Source organism: Maylandia zebra, linkage group LG20, assembly GCF_041146795.1.
Source record: "Maylandia zebra isolate NMK-2024a linkage group LG20, Mzebra_GT3a, whole genome shotgun sequence".
NCBI classification, from domain to species: Eukaryota; Metazoa; Chordata; class Actinopteri; order Cichliformes; family Cichlidae; genus Maylandia; species Maylandia zebra.
The window spans coordinates 5,495,934-5,517,052 of record NC_135186.1 but is presented as its reverse complement, the minus strand read 5'-3'; the positions used below and the strand labels follow the sequence as shown (position 1 = coordinate 5,517,052).

The following is a 21,119-nucleotide window of genomic DNA, read 5'->3' as shown; positions in this document are numbered from 1 at the left end:
CCGCTATGGCATCTGGGATATGTAGTTTAGCACATACATAGAAAGAACTGCCTTTGTGTTTACAGTTTGAATATAACGCTATAACCTCTATAGCGGTAATTTGAGTGTATTTTAAAAACATCTTTTATTAACTATTTTCAAGCTCTAGACATAAGAAATATGAGAATAATAACATGTCCTTCCGAGTAGCTCCTGTTAAAAAGCTCAAAGGTGGACTACCGCAAATGACCGCTAGATGGCGACCAAAGAAAGTCTGGCCTGACAGTGGAGTTCAGTTCTTTCTTTTTTGTTTTTCTTTCTTAAAGACATTTGGTTGGTTAATTGCGTGGTGAGAATAAATAGCTAGGGAGTAGGTGGAAGAGAGCCTGGAGAGGTGGAGGTATGGTCTGGAGAGAAGGGGAATGAAAGTCAGTAGAATCAAAGAATGCGTATTTGTGTAACAGTGAAACCAGGAGTACAGATACTGAAAAGTGGGTGGGTTTAAATAGTTTAAATACCTAGGTTCAGCCATCCAAAGCAGACAGTACAGGCTGAGTGGAGCGGGTGGAGATGATTATCAGGGGTGATTTGTGACAGATGGATAGCAACAGTGGTGAAAGTAATGGTTTATAAGATGGTACTGAGACCTGTATGGTTTGGAGACTGTGGCACTGACACACACACACACACACACACACACACACACACACACACACACACACACACACACACACACACACACACACACACACAAAGGAGGCTGAGCTGAAGGTAGCAAAATGTTGATGAAGATGAAGATGTTAAAATTTTCATTACGATTGACCAGAAATTAAAAATCAGAAACTAGAAGTTAGAAATGAGTAGATCATAGGGACAGCTCAAGTTGAGCAGTTTGAAGACAAAGTTAGAGAGGCAAGGCTGAGATGGTTTGGACATGTGCAGAGGAGGAGAAGTAGATATACTGGACAAAGGATGTTGAATATGGAGCTGCCAGGCAAGAGGAAAAGAAAAGAATCAGAGAGGAGGTTCTTGGATGTAGTGACAGAGGACATGCAGAGGGTTGTGTGACAGAAGTGATGCTAAGGATGGGATGAAATGGAGGCAGATGATCCGCTGTGGCAACCCCTAAAGAGAGTAGTTGAGAGAGAAAAGAAGACTGCTTTATATGGTTCAAAAATGCACCACTTACATCACCTGAAACAATCATTTTAATACTGTAAGTCTAGCATTTAGGGGTCTAACCTTTAGGGGGTTGCTGTAGCAAATGACTTTATAGTTTTATTTATTTATTTTTATTATTTATGAACTACTGTAAATAAATAGTATCTTCTTGCTGTGAATTCATTAAGTATTATGGTTTCTGAAGGGGCCCTGGGCAAAGACATATTAAGCTATTATCTGGTGGCTGAATGCAAATCCGTTTCAACAAGTAGGGACTTACCACACCTCGTGACTAAGCTGTTGGCTTTGTTGTATAGATTTTTTTCTTGTTCTTTAGGCAAAAGGGTGTGTTCAGCTGAGGAAACGATGAAGCTGACATTAAGTCTAAAAGTAGAACAGGCTCTAATATGACAAAAACAAAACAAACAGACAAATAAAAACAATTTACAAAAGAGAAGTTTTCTTGGCAATGAAAGAAAGACAGTCATCAACATTGACCATGGAGAGGTCTCAGTATAAGATCTACTGAAGGTGTGTGAGCATGAGAATGTGCTATGGGGAAGCTAAAACCTAACTTGGTGTGCTTTTAAATTGTAGCGTTTTAATAACAGACAGTAAGAATAGTGAGTGATACTTTGGAGTTAGACTTATCCTGCAGTGTCCCTTACTCACCTGCAGGAGGCAGTAGTGCATCCTAAAACATGTTGCGTGGTAGAAATATACCAGAATAAGAAGAGTGGCAGAAGGAACAGAAGAAGAAGATGGCATCCAACGACCAAGCTGAGGCAATAACACAGGTCTCTATATGCATTAAAAGCGGTTTCTTTTTAATGTCCATTTGCGGTAGTGAACTGTTTTAGATATTTCGGGGCCTTAGATGTCTTAACGTTGGCATCACGTGCCTGGAAATGCTCATCAAGTTAGAGATTAGCATGCCTGCTAGTTAGCATGCTAGCTAGGTTTCGAGGCAAAAGTTGTCACTGAGACATGAGTGTGTTTACAAGTGGGCAGGAAGGGGCGTCATTTAGAGTTGCCATATTGTGTCGAAAATAATATGGCATAGTTACTATATTTGCCATTGTCATCAAACGGTACAGCTGTACAATTGCATCTGAGCGTGTAGCCTCGTCTTACTGTGTGCAGATAACTGTAGGTGCAACTCAAAGGTCAGTGTAGGCAAATAAACCTGATGGTCTCTGTTGGGTTGCAGTCACAGTGTTATCTTTGAACTCACCAGCCCCCCAAAACAAATGTCATCGAACGTTTTTATTCATGTATGTCACCAGTGACACCTTTACTTTTTGCATATACGTTTATATATGCTGTAGAGAAATGCAAAATATTTTTATGTACATATGTGAGAGATGCTTAGTTACACCTTAAACACCTTAAATACATTTTTATTGTTTTTAAAATTCTCTAAACAGTAACTGTAGCTCAGGAGGTAGAGAGGGTCATCTACTAATTGTAGGCATACAGACTGTTGCTCAATTGTGCTTGCCCAAGTATCCTTAAGCAATTTCCTAACCCAAGTTGCTTTCTAATGTGTTCATCAGAATGTGTGTGAATGTTCCATAGAAAGTGCTAAGGCCTAGAAAAAAAAGTGTTTGTATGAATGGGCAAATGAAGTGCTTTGAGTGCTCACATAGAAAATGGTAAATGGCCTGTATTTGTATAGCGCTTTACTTAGTCCCTAAGGACCCCAAAGTGCTTTACACTACATTCAGTCATCCAGCCATTCACAAACACATTCACACACTGGTGATGGCAAGCTACAAAAGCACTAAATAAGAACCAGTCCATTTATGTCATTAATGTTTTCTTACCCAATCTTGTGGAAATGAAAAATAGCCTTTTTTAAATTTATTTATTTTCCTGCCGATAGAACAAAATCTGTCCACATTCTACCACAAGCACTGCTCCATAAACATCACAGTGAAATGGATACCCTTCAGTTTCCACAATCAATTTATTTGTGTTGTGAATTTTCCCTTGTTCACAATTTCTACAGTTTCCCATCTGTTACTGTACATAGGGAAATGTTTATGGAGTACAGCATGAAGCTAAACTCTTCACCATGATGAGAACAGGTTAAAAAAACTTCTGAGTTATGACAGTAGTTAACTTTTGACAAAAGCTAACAAGAAGTTAGGTAGGTAGGTAGTTTGATGCTTGCAGCTGTTTCTAGAACTCTTTCTTCTCTGTTTATTACATACCTGCAGAATCATACAGCAGCACAATTCATCCAAAAGCTTTTCAAATGCACGAGAGTTGCTCACATTTATGTACCTGACACCACAGAAGTAACTTCAGTCACAGTAAATTATCCCCAAAATTCAGGCAGTTTTGATCAGGATCTAGCAGCAGATAACACTGTGTTCTGTACTTCACACAGGCTCTGACAGGGTTCAGTCTCTAGCTAATGGGGATCCTAATAAACTGAGCAATTTTTAAGTGTAAGAGTTGCCTGATCAGTTTGCAGAAATGTGCCAAGCGTGAAAGAGTGCTCAAGCACTTTGTATAAATGTTGTTGATATGCCTGAATGAAGCCTTGAGGCCTAGTATTGTAAAAGTGTCCCATACCTGAATAACCGAATACTGTCACTTCAACAGATAAAGCCAGCAATGTTACATACCCTGTGCTTGTAAAGGGCGACCATAGTTACCAAGCTTCAAAGCGACATTACTTCTGTTTTCCACTAGATGGCACTCTAATACAAATGTTTGTTTATGTTCTCAGCCTGGCCTTCTGCCTGGAAAAGAGGGAGCACGTAGCCCCAGAGAAGAACTGGTAAGAATTTATTCCTTAATCTCAATTACATGAATTATTGGTAAGGAAACATTGACTGTAACCACAAAAACATTAAATGAAGCTAATGTAAGTGAGAGCTGGAAAGAAATAGCATCTTGGATCAAACGATGCAAATATTAAATTACATTTCCTGTAAAGAAAACAAAAAGCAATGAATAAGGTATCATAATGGCTGGAAATAATATTTCAGATATTCTCACATGGCACACGCTGTGATTCTTAATACTAGTGCTCAGAAGTGTGGATTTTTCAAAAACTCAAGTATTCGTGGGATTTTGAAAGAATGAAAATCTAATTTCTTGGCTTGATCTGGTGATGCATAGTTGAGGAAGATTATGATGGTTTTTCTCTCCCCCCCACCTTAAGATCTGATAATTTAAAGACTTTTATTTGGCTGTATTACACATTCCCCAGGGAGATCCAGTATTAAAGGCTTCCAATTAGCAGACAGTCACTTTATACATCACAATGATGTCCCCAAGCTGTAATGAGAGTATACTTTATGTTCTTGGTCTTTAGAGAGGAAAATGGTCTATTTTAACAGCAGCAATGGGTTCCACAGTTTCTTTAATCATGCATAGCATAAAACTTTGACTGCACATCTTTGTTGTTCTTTGTTTATCCTTTTAGTCTGTGTCAGAAATGGGTCGAGAAAGTTGCTCATTTGGAGTTTCTTCACCATGTAGACTCCTATGCAAACACAAAGGGCACTTGAAGGTGTTGTTCCCTCAAAAGGGTGTTATAAGGTGGTGTTTAACAAGAATAAATGTCAGTTTTTCTCTTCAGTAATGTGCAGAGTGTTTATAAGGCATGCTTGGCCCAAGCGATGACTATAACCAGGAATGTTTGGTAATTGCTAAGTGGGATGGAATCCATCCCAGGTACACTCACTGTCCTTGTATAGGCACAGCATGCAGGTTATAGACGTGCTGTATTGTTCAGCCTACATGTCTCAATGTCATTCACCACCATTCACTCTTCATCTTCCCCCCATCATCCCTTCATGCCAAGGCTAATTTAATCCTGGGGTTATTGATTGTGGGAGCATTCTCCCAGGCTTTCTTTCAATTTACTTCAATTTCATCATCCCAGTGCGCTTCAAGACTGTCTCCTCAAAAAAGGGAAGAAATTCTTGTTATGAGGAATTTGAGACCGGTTGACAAGTCCCACCACCACCCTCACTTCCAACCCCTTTTCTCCTTTCTCTTTTTGATGAGCTGCTCTTTCCCAGTTAAGTGGATTATTACAGTAGGGATAATTCTTGTCACATGGCATTATTTGGATGAGGTGAATAATTGAAATTTGTGTCTGAAAGGATTTTATCTGGATGAGAGGAAAGGGAGTGCTGGCAGGGTTGGAAGGGCAGGAAAGAAGAAAAAGCAGTCTCTCTCTCTCTCACTCACACACACACACACACACACACATTTGCATAACATCTATGTGCACATGTGCATGTCAGACTGGGGACACCAGTCATGTTAACAGGTTCTGACTCACCTCGCCCAGATCAGCCGGCCCTGGCACACTGCACGGCATGGACCCTCCTCAGTGGCAGGAGGGTCCAGCTCAGGGGTCGGTGCCACAGCCTCTGCCACTATACCAGGCCAGACAGGGATATCTGGACCTGCAGGTTAGAGCGAGAAGAAGGGGTGGGAGAGCCCGCGTGAGTGTGTGTTTCATGGTTGACTGGTATACCAGTCGCTGCCAGCCGCTGCTATTGCCTCTGGCACTGCTGTTTGCTCACTCTTACCCCGACTACCTCCATCTCAAATCCCCACCCCCTCCCACTCATCCCTGCCATGACCATTACCCCAGCCAGTCTATTACTAGTCTTTCCCCAGTCTCTGTGCTCTCTCTCCCTGTAGTGACACCCTGTGCTTACCACACATGACGATGCTATTAATGAGCAAAGATTCCACTGACCAAATGAAAATACAGGAAGGAATTGGCAAATATATTGACTTAATATAGATATTTTGACAGGTTAACCAGATCTATTGGAATAAAATTAAAAGTCACTTCACCAAAATAAGCTGCATTATAGTTTTTATGCATTTATATTTTAAAATGTTTACATTTCTTTTCTCCTGTTAGAAACTATATGATATGAAAGAACAGTTAGGATGAATTTGGCTTTGTACTTGTGTACTTTAAAGGTACATTTCTTTTTTTAAGTTTTTAATTATTGTCCTGAATAATAAAGTTAAAGTTGTATATTTCTTATTAGAACTCCTGCTCCTTAATTTCCTTTGAGCCGATTAACTCGGAACTCTTTGGAAATACTCTCACTACCTCGGATTACAAACTAAAGGGTCATGTGTCATCGCTAAATGCAATTCTTACAGATTTAGGTTACCGTTTACCCCGTTCTTTACTCTTTGCACTGAAAAAAAAATCCAACCTCAGTTTAAGAAGTGCATATTTGTTTGTGGGTATGAAAGCGTGTGGTTTTTTGTTTGCAGTAGGTGCTTCTGTACCCTTTGCACATGTAGACACAGATAGTGTGAACTGGGCGTGTTTTATGTGTTTAGGTTTGGGGATTTTAGTACAGCAGAGGGAGGGGGAAAAGAACGGTAAGAAGAACATCCCCGGTCTCACAGCAACTTCAAAAGCTCTCCTTCCCCAGGATATTAAGCGACTGTGATGAAAAATTTAGCAAGCGTTAAATAAGCCGCTTTGAAGTGATCTGTTTTGGCTCAGCAGTCTCCAAATTTCCGTAGCCCCTCTGCAATAGCCATCTCGCTACAGAGAGGGAATAAAAGGAACAGTGTGTTAAGTGCAGAAGTTGTGGGGGACCTGGCTGGCTGGCAGAGGACCTGCCAACAGTAATTGGTGTGGCCAAAGACATGAAGGAACCACTGCTGTCGCTGTCCCCTTTTGTTGTTCTCTGGATCGTTCTCTCCTCATTTCACCTCTCCCTTCCCTGATGGGTCTTTTGCTGAGTCCCGTGAGTTGCAGGCAGACAGATGTTGCTCATATGTTTGAGGGTTTTTTTTCCTCGCATGTGCGTGGGTGTAGCACAAATGTAACACAGTGGTGATACCAGGAAGTCAGAGGTTACTCTCGGGTCTTGACTCAGTTATTTTTTGCCCTCAATGACTTTTCCCATGGAACATGTGTTTAAAGGAGATGTCTCCTTTTAATATCAGTTTACCCTAAATATGCATGTATGTGAGTGAGTGTAGAAATCTTTTGAAGATTTCTACAAATTAACCTAAAACTGTACATACAGTAGATTTTTTTTTTTTTTTTACACTTCAGCCACCATAAAGCAAAGAATAACAAGAAGAGAATCTCTAATTTGACAATCATATTTCAATTCATCTCACATCCATCACTCTTAAAGCTATTATTTAAATTTTTTTTCCACAACTCCAGGTTTCAACATGCTCCAAATTAATTATTGGGGCAGAATAAGAAATGGGAGCCAGTAATGAGCCTGCTATAGTAACTCCATTCTGTCAAGGAACTAGGCTACCATTTAGTTAGTCAAGGGATCCTTCTTTGAGATTTTCCTTTTTTCCTCTTTGCTCATTACTTTAATTGTAATTGTAATCCTTTATTGGAGCTGTCTGCAGTAAAGGAGAGTTATGGTCCGAGTGGGGGCGCGAGCCATAGAGATATTTCATGATTATTGGGGAAGACGGTCACTAGGTGGCAGCCACTAGTTCGGCCTTGGTGTAATTACTGAGTGGGAAGTGATGGCAAGATATTCTGTGGGTGTGTGTACGTGGATTTGTGTGGATTTGTGCGCCAAAGGTGGGGGAAAAGAGATTTCTTAAAAAAGTAGTGCACTCCTTGAAAGAGAAAGGTCCGATCGACCCGATCAACTGCTATCTCATAGTCAATAGTCTCTGTATCCTGTCATGCTTACTGTAAACATGCGACACACTCTGCAAAAAGCACAGATCAAAGAGGTGTCGAAAGCGCCCGCCTTCGTGTTTTTGTGGTGATTCTAAATAAGTTCGTTTAAGATGTAATCTGCAAGCTGTATTCACACTGCAAGGTAGTGCAAGGTGATGTAATATAATGCGTAGTGGGGGTGGGGATTAAGTGGTACGGCACTGTGTCTGTGTCTGTCTCTGTGCCCGCACTTTTACAAAAGGAACATCTGCACGGCACAGTCGAGTTTAGTGGTCGCGGGGAAGTTTTCCCTTTGAAAAGCATCAAGGCTCAATTCTCTGTTTCACAGCGCTCATTGTGCATCATGCGCTGTTTGTTTCAGTGGTTAATGACACAGGAAGGGCCCTCCATTTTATTGTTGCTGTGTTGCACTTTTTCCCCCTCCTCGCCCAACCCGGCAGCCAGCCTCCTTAGAGGACTCTGTATGAATTCTCACTGTCATGTCCAAGGACGAGTGGCGCAGGGTCAGCTAATTGCTTTTATGATTATGATTTCACGTCAGATTTATCGTGCATGCTCGGAGCACATCTTCCAGGTCCTGCCGACGTTGCTGGCTTGGATGGGGGGAAAATGAGTTTACAGCTTCTGGCTGTGACTTCTTGTTTAAGTGCAGGTCACACTTTTTGACTCATTAGAGTTGAACGCAGGGGGTGAATCACGGTGGCTTTTCCTGTAAAAGCCTCTGTTTTCTATGTCAGTAAATGTACTTGTTTTTCTCATATCTGGCCACAAAAGAGCATTTTCTTACTTGGCCTTCAACATGTGCTGAAGTTTGGAGGTCATGAGCGAGGAATGACACAGACAAAGATTTTGGTTTTTCTGTTGTTTGAACTTTTTATGAGCCATAAATCCCTCATCTTCGTTTCTGTTCGCAAATGAAATCATTACGCTTATTCCCCTGCAGAATGCCAGAATTATCAGTTGACTCCTTTTTGATGTTGGTGATGGTTCCACCCACCTCTTTGAAAGGGATGAGCACAGATGAGTCCAACCCATTTTATAAATTATTTTTATTTTGTGGCTTCTGCCTTGTGTGCTGAGCCGGACTAGATCCCAATTGCCAGCCCCAGACAATAGCGTTTTCAGTCTTTTGACGAAAGCGACGCAAGGCCTTCAATTCACTCTAAAGTTCCCAGTAAATGAAGAAGCAGCTGTTGCCACTGTATGTCAAAAATAAGCACCTTTTTTTTTGTAGATGGAGTTTAATGTCATAACCGTGGCTCTTGATTTGTTGCTGTAATTTGACCTCGCTCTGACCTTCCTGGCTGGGCCGCAGTGTGACTAGTGACAGATGCAGCCTGGGAATATGGTTTGGATAGTTTTCCAATGTGCAGAGGAATGTTGAAGTTAGTTTTACGCAAAGTTCATTTTGGAGACATATGTAAAGTCTGTGATTAAGCTGAATTCAATAAACTTTAATGAATACTTAGAACTTTATTTGTAGGGTTTTTTGTCTCTGCGAGTATATTAATGTAAACAGCATGGTAACAGAGCTGTAATTTCCTATTCTCCCACAATTTAGTGAACTGTCACAATATGTTTACTTAAGAAATGACAGAAATACGACACCAGTTTAATTACAGCGTAGTCATTTTGCCTCAATATACTTGGGAAAGTGGTCTTATTGAGCTGAGCTTCCTTTATACTCTCTATTCTGCTTTGTAATTACTTCGGCTTGATTTATCATCTTTTCTTTGTGTTTATGGTTGTAAACTGCTCGAGTGAGTAACTTGGTCTGAGAGTGGCTTGTCTCCTTGCAGCGAGGCTGGAAATCTCCTGATGAATCTGAGATGTCTCTGCTGTCAAGACTGCTCACATCGCTCTCAGCCTCCAATGTCACTTTCAAGGCATAATTACACAAGTTGTGTTGATTAGTATGAGAAGCAATTACAGTGGCTTTCCGCTGCAAATGGAGAATGTGATGGCTCTTGATTGACACGAAGCATCCTGGCTTTAATAAGTAAATGACTATGGTAATTCAGGTACTGAGACCCTTTGATTTGTCAGCATCTTTCTCATTTTTGTGATGTCCTCGGATTTTAATGAACATGAATTTGATTGAATCCTCCTTCATTTCCCATGTCCCTGCACCTGTCTGTCTCTCCTATCAGTCCACTAAATGCTCTCAGATGGGAGTCGTATGCTTTCGGAGCCATCCTAAACAGTCCTGCTGCCGATGCTGAATTATCTTTCTTAATAAATTCAGAGCGTTTAAAAAAAAAGAAATGGATATCCTGCAATTTTGGCACACTATTAAAAATGCCTTTTAGCATATCGTGCTTTCACAAGTGTAGAAATCAGAGGAAAAATTATTTGTAATTGACACTTTGGGGAACATTTTTTTTTTCTCTTTTTATCTTGCTTCCCAGTAAGTTATTAGCTGTTAATTTGTCGGCAAGCTCCCCTACAGCGCTAGATATTTGTTCAAATGCTGGGATCCCCTCAGTGCATTTGTAACTACACTTCTGAAAATGCTGCCCTGTCTAATTATGTAATATAATACTGCCTTTTAGGCAAGTTTCTTTTAATTGAATAATATTAGTGCTAACTAAGGATAAGCTATTGGAACGGCAATATTTAAAAGAGCTGTTTCTACCCTGTATGAAATGCACAGTAGTGCAGTGTAGTACCACGGCAATACAGCAGTCTGTGTGTTTTAGGTATTTGAATAAGAGCCAAACATTTATGCTAAAATTTCATTGGCCTAACCCTCAGTCTCATATTTCTTTCTTTGTAAACCACGGTTGGCCTAATCAAGTAATTCCCTGTTTGTCTTAGTAACCCCCTATAGAGTCATACATGCATACATATAATAAAATAATTTGCTCTTGCACTCCCTATCCCAGCTGTAATTTATATGGATTGAATGAGTGCTGCATTGTGGAAAAGCACGAGTGGACCAAATGCTCGTTTGTCACCTCTAATAAATGTTAGAATGTAAATTATGAACTTATGCTTCAGATGTAAATGCACTTTATTCCAGTCCTTAATGTAAACAGACCACTCCAATACATTAAGGGGTATGGGGGAGGGCAGAGGGATATTAGATTTGGAGTTTTTGACTGTTTTCACAATCAATAATAAGCACAAAAGAGGCTCGATGGGGAACATTATAACATATCTGAAGTCGCCTTCATAAATTATTGCATGAAAGCAGGCTTGTACACCAAAAATGTAAATACATTAATGTTATTAATAATGTAGTGACTAATAGTTCTATCAAGACTGTAATAGCAGTTTAATGGAATATGACAGCAAGAATGTATTACACTTCTTACATTTAGATGGGACCTCACATGACATTTATCAGAGATTTCTGTAACAATTTTTTTGATTATTTTGTTAAGTTAATTGCTTCTTTTTTCCCCCCCGAACGTCTTCTCTGGGAGAGGGGGCAAAAAAACTGGTAATGGATATTAATTAATATGTGTCAGTTTTCAGGGTTTGATTAAAAATAATGAAAGCAAAATGCTAATGGGATTTCAGAGTTTCTCTGTGTGTGGCGCCCTGAGATTGTGGCTTTATCTGAGAAATCTGGAAAAAAAAAGATAGTATGCTACTCTGTAGGCTAAAATGAAAGTGACAGAATATAGAAACTAAGATAAAATGGAGCACTTGAACGAAAATATTACGCTCCAATTAGACTTTAGAGGTGTGGCTAAGAAGTGTAATGCCAGTAAAAACTGTAATGTTTCTGGTTGGAAAATGAAACTGGATCCTTGCACCTGCAGTTAAAGAGATTAAACAGATTTTTTTTCTTTTAATAAAAGGGCCAAGTGAATAAATCTGACAAGTTGCTGTGTGTTGGTAAGTTTTTTTTTTTTTCTAAAACATTTTCTTGCCTCAAAGTCACCAAATATGATTTTATTATTTTCTTTCTTTCTAGAATAGTCAAGGAGCTTGTGTGTGTTTTCATGTTATTTTATTTTAGGCCTCCCTTGTTAACCTTTAAAATTAAGCACTTCATCAGGCACTGGTAATAGGTAGACTCCTTCGCCTTCATCCAGAGTCTTCTTGTTTCTGTCTGTATTTAAAGGTAGAGAGCAACTGGAAACCAGGAGTCAAACAGACATTGACACAGTAGTTAAAAAATAAATAAATAAAATAAATAAATAAATAAATAGCCAATGGCACAACTGACAATTACCCAACACCTGGAGTGGCTCCCCTCCCCAGCATGTGCTTCAAGACTGTCAACTTCTTGTTAATGCAGTGATTAACAGGAAGATCGCATTTGTTTTCCTGTGCAGCTCTCCTGGCAGCAGCACTTTGCTTTCTCTTTGATTAAAATAGTAGATGGATGGATGCATTGTAGCTCTGTCATGAATTTCGAAAGAAAGGGTGACAAGGAGACGTTAGAAATGGAATAAATAGAAGCGAGGCTGAGGCCTTTCCGTCCTTTCCAGATTGTGTTTACTGTGGACTGTGGGATTTTAAGCGAGGTATTGGCGGCATGCAATCCTGTGGAAAGAGTCAGCCAACTCTGACAGTCGCCCAGCGGCCTTCGGTTGTCTCCAAATTTCACTCACTCACAGATTTTTTTTATTTATTTATTTTTTCCGCCTGTCTCTCCTTGTAGATTTTCTCCATTCTTTTAATGGCACTGCTACCTGTCTGTTCCCCCTCACATCTGTACGTGCTGCGTCATGGTTCCAAAAGTGTGTGGAAAGTGGTTTTGGGTATCATGGGGATGAGAAAAGGGGAAGTGAAGGGGCTTCGTCAAACAGCCTGTACTTTTAAAATACTGAGAGTGGCATTGTCGTGCGTTTTCTGTGTCAAGGTCGACAGAAAATGTCAGAACAGGTGTGCGTCTGCTGCTGAGCTGCTTGCCAACTCAGCCCCTTTTGCTGTAACACGCCACCTCGTGTGACATTATAGTGGTTCACTGTGGGTTGTCTCCTCTCTCTCTTTCTTTTGGAGGCGCATGGTAAAACATGTATTTTCTCCTGTCACCGCGTGACTCGATGTTCAGCTAAGATGGGTGTCGATGCCTAAACTTTGACCACTGCCTCTGATTGTCACGTAGTCATAAAGTGTTAAGATGTTGATTTGAGATCAAAAGGAGGAACATAAATCGTATAAATTTATGTGCTGTATGAGAGTCTCTTAAGTTTAGATCACCAGGCAGCCATGTTGCAAAACCTGAAAATTCTGTGTGCACTTCTCAAAAGAGAAGGATAACGTTTAGGCGGGGCATGTATAAACCAGATGTTACACATTTTATCGCTTTATCACGGTGACTTTTTATAACTCGCTCATCGTCTATCGTTATCTGGTTTACAAAGGTTAAACTAAATTGCTTTTTTTTTTATGAGCTGTCTTTTTTTCCCCTCAGAGTTAAAAAAGAAATACAAGTGGTACTTCTTCTTCTTCTCTTCTCTGGCCCTGGTGATTGCTGCTTTTTGTTTGTTTGTTTGTTTGTTTTGTTCTGTTTTTTGCTGTCAGCACCCCACTCTTTATGGTTTTCCTACTCTCGAGGTTAGACTCTTAGCGGTGGTTGGATGCCTCTGGAAAAAAAGAGAATTAGCCAACACATTTCTTTGTCACTTAGTGTGATCAGGAGCAGACTCTTGCCGCTGCTCTCTTTCTCCAAAACCAAACGAAGGCCTGCTGGCTTAAGTTTCCTCCCTGGTTCGATGTTTATTTCAGCCTGACTTGTCTGCTACGGTAGATGTGTGGCCCATTGTCTTGGCAAGTGTGTCTAAATGTTTCTGACAGGTCTCAGTGAAAGACAGGCCGCAAGGGTAAACTGCCAACCCCACCCCTCGTATGCCACTTCTGCCAGCCCTGGCCAGTAGATGGCGATGTTCATCTTTCCTGGCTCTGTGCCTTCCTTGGCGCGTCTCCCTTTACACCATCCTTCCCCTCTCCTCTCTGTGGAACTCACTGAGGAAAGAGGGGTCTAACCCTGTATGCAGGGTCATGCCACCAATTCCTGGTCCCCTTTGAAGACCATGAAATTGCTGATCCAAGACACATGATTAGTGCATTCAGCCTATTGACTGGAAAAGGGTTGACACACAATTACAATGTCACTGGAATGTCACAATCTGTCTAGTTGTCTTTCTGAGCATAGGCTCATCCAGTGGCACAGTGTACCCAAGAAGGAATAATTTGATCAATAAAAGGATACCTCTCTCTCTCTGTTGTCACTGGTCTCTCTATTTTAGTTTTATTAGTCAATTTGGCAGGCGAGCAGGACTGCACACAAAACTGATGCCAACTCGCTGCATCTTCGCCGCAGCTCTCGGCTTTATTTGCCTATTGTAGTGCTTCAGTTGTATGCATTGCAGGATGCGTGTGTATGAGTTTGTGTCCATGGGTGGGTGCTTCCTCAGTGAGCAGAGCAGTTTTGGATGAACAGAGGAGGATAGGCTTGTCACTGTAAGTTGCTTGTGACGGAAGCAGCTCTTCTCCTGACACCACAACACAACTTCTGTGGTGTGTCGCTTGGACACAAGCTTCACGTTGTTTGCTGCTGGTGCCGCTTGCATTTTGCCTCAATCAACTAATTGAATGTGAAAGGCCGGCAGGCCCTGATGATGTGAAGGACAACACACAGAGCAGTGGCAGGTTTAAGAAAAGACCCTGTGCTTCTTTATGTTACCGTAGCAAATTGCGTCTCTCATTTCTCTTTACCGAAGAACTGAACTTATATATATGCCATATAAATATGGCATAATATAAATGTTTAGCCATTTTGTGTTAACCTCAGTGTAGATTTTGTTATGAAATTTGCTATTTTAAAACGTTCCATAAAAACACTACAGAGTGTTTGTGTTTTTATAACAGCCAAACCACTTTCTATTGCTTCCCATTCATCTAAGTTTTCATTGTAAACTCTACTGTTTATTGTTGTTAAACCATACATGAAACTCTTGCTGCTTTTGTTTATTTTGTTTGTTTATCTTTTTGATTTTTCAAAAACATTTTAATGATACATTTTAAATCGGCAAGAAATGATCAGAAAGTTTCTGACAGTTTAGTGTCTTTTATTCTATTTCAAACGTTTTTCTCGTATATTTGACCGGAGTCATTTCTAAACAGAACATTTTTCATACTCGACGCATTTACAGACCACATTATGACCACATTTTCTTTTTGCTACGCTGTGCGTAGATAAAGTTGCGTTGTGAGCATTTTCATGTTTTGAAAACGGTCACTGAAAAGCACACTGAGCTGCTTGTCACACAATGTCATCACTGACTGCGTAAGAAAGAAAAAAGAAAAAGCTTCGAATTACAGGAAAGAGCCACTGCATTAAAGAACAAAGGAGATCGATGGCAGTACATTAAATTTTATGCGAATGAAAAAAAAAATCAACTAATTAAAATTGATTACTCCTGCTTTGTAAATGTGTTTCTGAATTAAATTATTGTATGAAAACATTTTGACCAATCGAGGAGCTGAGGAAGTATCCATTACTGGATTGCAGCTGAGAAGGGGCTGGAATGTTTTGTGGTAGCTAAGTAGTTTGTTGTGCTTCGCTGCGACTCGCTTCTTGCACCCCCACTGCTAAAGTGCCATGGGTTAATCTCTGATGACCCTCATCTCTGAGAGCAGCTTCAAACTCATGGTTTGGGCCTTTTACCTGAATTAAAAGGAATGTATAGGGCTAGGCAGTATTTTTGCCCAAAGTAAGTGAAAGTGAGGTGTCACTCACAGAGTCGCACGTCTTTAGTCATCAGGGCTCTTGGGGCTCTCGGAGCCCCACTGGGGATGTCCTTATCTAAACAGTCATCTGTCTCACTAGTTTAGCAAAGGCAACCCCAGGCAGCACGACTGACAGTTGCACATTAAGAAATGTCAGATTCGGCTTTATAGCGTATCTGTCAGGCTAGTTTTGAATTGGCCGAGTGCCACCTGTTTGTCTTCATGTTTAGATCTCGCAAGAATAAACAAAGCGCATGACTTTGTTGTTGCTTCATGTTCCGTTAAAACACGTGGCAGCTTCAGCTACTTTCTTATTCTGCTCGTTCTGCAGAATGAGGATATTTTTTTTACCCTGTACAACCGGCTCTTGAAAGAAGTTCAATTATTTTGCAAGTCAGTAAAAAAAGAAGCCAATAAAACATTTTTTCTCTCTTTTTTTGGGGGGGGGGGGGGGACGACAATTCTGAACTTAAAGTTTAAAGGAAGCGAAACACTTCCAGCAAATTAAACACAGTTTTGAAAGTTTTACACTTTTCTAAAAATTGCTTGTATTTCGAAAATAACAATGCAGCTTCCTCCCCCCCCCCCCCCCCCCCTTCTTTCTCTTTGACAAGCGTAGCGTTATTCACAATATCATATTAAGTGCGTTTTTACCTTTTTGTCAGTGGCCTTGTCGAATACAGTCTACTACGGCCCTCGGTTTTTCTCACCACTAAACCACTCAACTTTTCCATGTTTGTGATGTCAGAACTTTGATAGGGAAATGCTGCTGAATGGAAAGTTTGTTCTCTATATGCAGTGGTCTTGAAAAAAGAAAAAAAAAAAAAAGCTCAATTTCCGTCCACCAACCCCCCCTTTTACAAAAATTGCATAATATGCTTTTGATGTCATGATCGTAGCCTTGCCCATGGCTCTGACACTGATACAGCGCATGTTATTTTTAAACCTTTGCATCGCAAATGTCAATGAAGTTTTCCATGACCCTTTTTCATCTGCTGAAATGTTGACTCTGACCTTTAAATTTCAAAAGTTAGGATAATTCAATAAAGATTGACCACATTTCAGAGTGTAACACACAAAACGCCAACCCGGCAACGTGTGAACAGATGCAAAGTAGTTTAGAAATGCCCACGTTTAACCAGTAACCCTTTATCAGATTTTGCTTATGCTGAAGACAAGTTTCGGTAATTGCTTCTCATTTCATTTTGTAACGTTCTAACTTCTTTGAAAAAGCACTGCACATGAAGGGACAAGCAACAATGAGTGAGAAATGAAGGGTTCTTTTTGTACAGTCATTGTTAGAAAGATTCGTCTCCAGCAGGGCCCTTGAAGCTCCTGGAGTGTCTGAACAACTGTGGATGTTAGCTAAATGGCCAGCTCTGCACCTCACTTCCTGATGTCTCTCAGGGTCAGTAATTCCCTATAGCTGTTCCCAAGTGGCCTTGCTTTCTCCACTAAAGGTCACATTAAGGCAAGAAGGTTGTCACAATTAGAAGGGCATTTAAAGCTGCTCTTTTAAAAAGATTAAAAAGCACTGTTGGCCACATCAAGCAGTCAGGCAACTAAAGGAAATACAATAATTGCATTAAAAGTTAATTCCTTTCTGGCAGGGCTCTAATATCAGAAAGGTATTGGGTTAAGTCATTTAAGACAGCTGCCCCTGATAGCAGATCATCCATGAAAGCACCAAATTAATATAGAGCTTCATTTTTCGCCGTCTCTCACTTTCTCCTGCTTTTGGTCCTCCAAACGTGTGTTTGGGGGGGAAATTTGAGACTAGCTTAACACAATTTTTGTTCATGTCTATCAGTCTGTTATTATATCAGGGGCACTTCTCCACAAATGTACAGGCCAGGGCAATTTGGAATGAATTGATTCACACTGAGCCCGAATTCTATACTTGCTAATGATTTCCTTTTAGACCCTCAATTGCACCCCCACCCAGCTTCTAGTTCCATCAAGTCCTGCAAATCTTTTCAATGTTGCAGACAAATTGTGTACATATTTTTGCAGAACAGATAAGGAGCAAAGAGTTGCTCAGTACATGCCAGTCATTTCCTGTTCAAAAATATAAAAAGTTGATGTTGCACTCTCTCTTTTTTTTTCGTCTTTTTCTTTTCTTTTCTTTTTTTTTTTGAATTGTTTGAAGTGTTTTAGATAAGAATATGTGATACCACGAGACTGTGGATGGAAAATCTTGAGTTTTGGTTTTTTTTAAACTCTGGTATGGTATCTTTTATCAAAGTGTTCTTGTTTATTCCAAGAATGTTTGCAACCCTAAAACTGCATTTTTACCGTATTGCACAGTAATTACTCGATAAGTAGTGGTTTGCGTTGGCCTAAATAATTCAGACTGAAAACACAAATCTTTTCTCTCTTCTCAGATTTCTTTTTAATTTCTCGTGGTTAAAATTCTGGTTACTTTAAAACTGAAACTAGCTACAAATACAGAAACCAGCCCAAATGATCAATTGTAAGATATACCACAAACTGGTGTCTGATGATCGAAAGTCTGAATTTCCCAGATGCTCACACCTGCTCTTGAATTCCTGTAAAATATCCATAGGTGGGTCTTACGGTATATTATGGTTAAGTGCCGTTACTAGTTGGGGCAAAAATATACAACTGGTTACATGGATTCCCTCAGGCGTCTATCCATGCAGTTCGAACATAATTGGATTGCAGCCTCATTTCTCACAATTCAAGGTATTGCAGTTGTAATTTTCAGACAAGTGCAGTGCAAATTCTTGTCCAATTCAAACTCAATAATATTTCTGTAATCTTGTCCGTTCATCAAGTTCACTCTCTTTAAGTGTGTTGGTTAATGTTATCTCTTTCTGTGATTGAGTTTTCACCTCTTTTTCGGCTTTACCTGACACTTTATTGGTTATCTGGTTTGCAAAGATTATCGCTCTTAACATGGAGCACTCTGGTGCATTAGGAGTCGAACCTTTACAAGAGGTATTACAAAGAAGCCTAATTGTTCTTCGCACCAAAAATCATTTACCAGTTTCCTGCAAGGAAGGAAATTCACCTAATTTCAGTTTTAGTTATTTATGCTGTCTACTCAAATGCGCCTTGTACTGTTATCCATCTTACCCCCGCCCTCCTAAAAGCCCCAGTTGTGTGCTACCCAACACTATAACTGGGGTGATCCATAAGTCAATAACAAGACTGAAATCTGTGCAATGTGGTTATAATTGATTGAGATGTCTGGATGGAACTTGTGCAAAGCATCTATGTCATCTGCTAAGAAGTGCATTTTTCCTCTCCCTGAAGATCTACCACAACAGTTTTAACCAAATGGACATTTGCCTCATTAGTTTGCCGCTGAGCTAGCTGCGGTCCTTACTAAGATGTCACACTTACGCCTGTTAACGCTGATACAATTTTCTTGTCAATATTGTGCTACTGAAATTTTAAGCGAATGTAAACAAGGACTGCTCATTCAGCATATTCTTTCCCTGTTAGGTCATTACCTCTCAGCGGGCCTCCTGTATATAACTCTGTTATTTACCGTAATAAATATTGGAGTATTAGATTTTAGTGTGTTTATTATCTCTAGTTTCCGCCAGTACCACATGCTGTGACTTGTGGTAATGGCTCACTGACTTGGACAGTGAGCGCCTTGCAAGCACTAGAGTGATTTTTGTCTTTTTTATCAAAGGGATATTTTCTCTGTGTTTTGACTGTATCTTTTGGCCCAGAACATCAGTTACGGGGTCACCATGCAAATGGTTTAATCTGGTTGTCACAATGAAGGTTCCGGGTGACTGGCTTTAATAAAGCTCTCAGCATATATAGAGATCCAGGAAATTCCGCACCTCTTGCGTAACCCTTGTGTACATCAAGGTCACCGTGTTGTCCCAGTGAAAATGTAGATTAGTGTGTACATCAGTTGTGGCAGCGATCTCATGAAGTCAAAATGGTGCATTTTAATGAAAGGTTCACTGGGTTGTATAAAGAAGAAATGTTATTATTATTCAGATGTTCATTTTAGGTTTGTTTGTAATCCGCGTTTGCTAAGTTTCTTAAAGATGCCTGCGCTATAATTCTCTACTGTACTGTGTGCTTGTGACAGAAATCTCACTTTTTAAACAGCTTCACTGCCACTCCTACCACTTGGACAAGTTTAAACTGCAATTCTTTTGGATTGAAACAGGTTCTTAGTATATGCAATGCATTACCCAAAATGAATTACCACTGGCAGGGCGCTCAATCACTTTGTATCTTTCAACACTAAGAGAAAAGAAGAGTAATCAAAACCTTTCAACCTATTAGAGGGATGACTTTTACAATTGAATCACGGGGACCACAGGTGCGATAATAAGTCATCGAAACCTCCTCTCTAGTGTGTTTCCCCTTTCTCTGTGTTCTTACATATTTATCTATTTTAGGAGGCGCCACTTCATGGCGCCCACTTCAAATTTATGTTTTAATGCCATTTGAGGAAGATTTTTTTTCCCCTCCCTCCAATTCTTGGAAATGCATACTGGGGTGGAAAATTAAGGTGCATCTCGAAGGAAAACATAATAGAATCGATGAACGCAATGCACTTAAAACTACTGGTGTTCTGATGCTATTTAACGTTCTAGTGCATTAACGTTTCAAGTCATTACAACATTCAGGCTGGGTGATTTGATCATGGCAGGTTTTTAACTGGAAGAATTACAGAAGTTTTCAGCCTAGGATTCTCAAGTTATTAGATACAAATGATCACCTCTGCATTAAGTATAGATTTTCTTCCACTCCGCACTTAAGAATGGAAGTTTGTCTTTAAGAGGGTAATAGCAAATTAAGCTCCATACTCCATTTGTCCAGCACTCTTGATGGGCTAATTTTATAACTGCTGATTTGGTCATTCCCCACATTTAGCTGGAAAGTGGTCAGGTGGTCTTTTTCCTCACTGCTGGGTGTGGGGGGAGCGTAAAAGCAACTATCAAATGGAATCCATTTAAGGTTTTTCTTTTTTTCCTGTGGGGTTGGACTGATAATGAACCTTTTTCTTAAAGAAGGTCTAGACTGTTGTTTGTGCTGTGAAAAGCATCAGTTTGCTGCAAAGCTTATCTTCTTCCTCTCATGTTATATCATTACGAGGGATTAAATCACATTTGTCTCTCCCCAGATTACCACTGCTGTACAATTTCTACAGAACCCAAAAGTACATCAGAGTCCCTTGGCCCTCAGAAAAACCTTCTTGAAGAAAAAAGGTGAGAGACTTCTCATTTGCTTGATTTATGCTGAAAGCTGTGAACAGTATACATAATTTGGGGGAAAATGGCTGTGGTATTACAATCCACAAAATGCGGTTGGCAAAGATACATATGCTATTTTTTGTAAGATCATTCTGTTGGGGTCAAAGGTTGTGGCCATGGATCTTTGCCTTCAGGGGGGCCTAATAGGGGTCGATTTAGCTTCAGAGAGCATGATTCAGGCTCTGTGAATAAATGACACACCAGTCTGGATGCTCCTTTGGGTTCAGGAAAATTAATATTGACAAACTCCCTCTGCATTTTCAATGGAATTATCAATATTGCCTTCCAGCATTTTAACCCTTTTACTTAATTTAACAGTTATCGTAAATTTGAGGCACGGCACGAGGAGGTTTTCT

The 21,119-nt window shown here is 40.1% G+C and overlaps 1 protein-coding gene across 1 annotated transcript in view; it reads left to right on the top strand.

The window, feature by feature from the left end:
- Positions 1–1,806: 1,806 nt before the first annotated feature.
- pex14 (peroxisomal biogenesis factor 14) overlaps positions 1,807–21,119 on the top strand; it is a 45,247-nt gene continuing 25,934 nt past the window's right edge. The window contains exons 1-3 of the mRNA XM_014407546.3: positions 1,807–1,937; positions 3,881–3,931; positions 20,634–20,718. Coding sequence (XP_014263032.3) covers positions 1,902–1,937; positions 3,881–3,931; positions 20,634–20,718 — 172 coding nt within the window. The 5' untranslated portion in view covers positions 1,807–1,901. The remainder of the gene's footprint in view (positions 1,938–3,880; positions 3,932–20,633; positions 20,719–21,119) is intronic.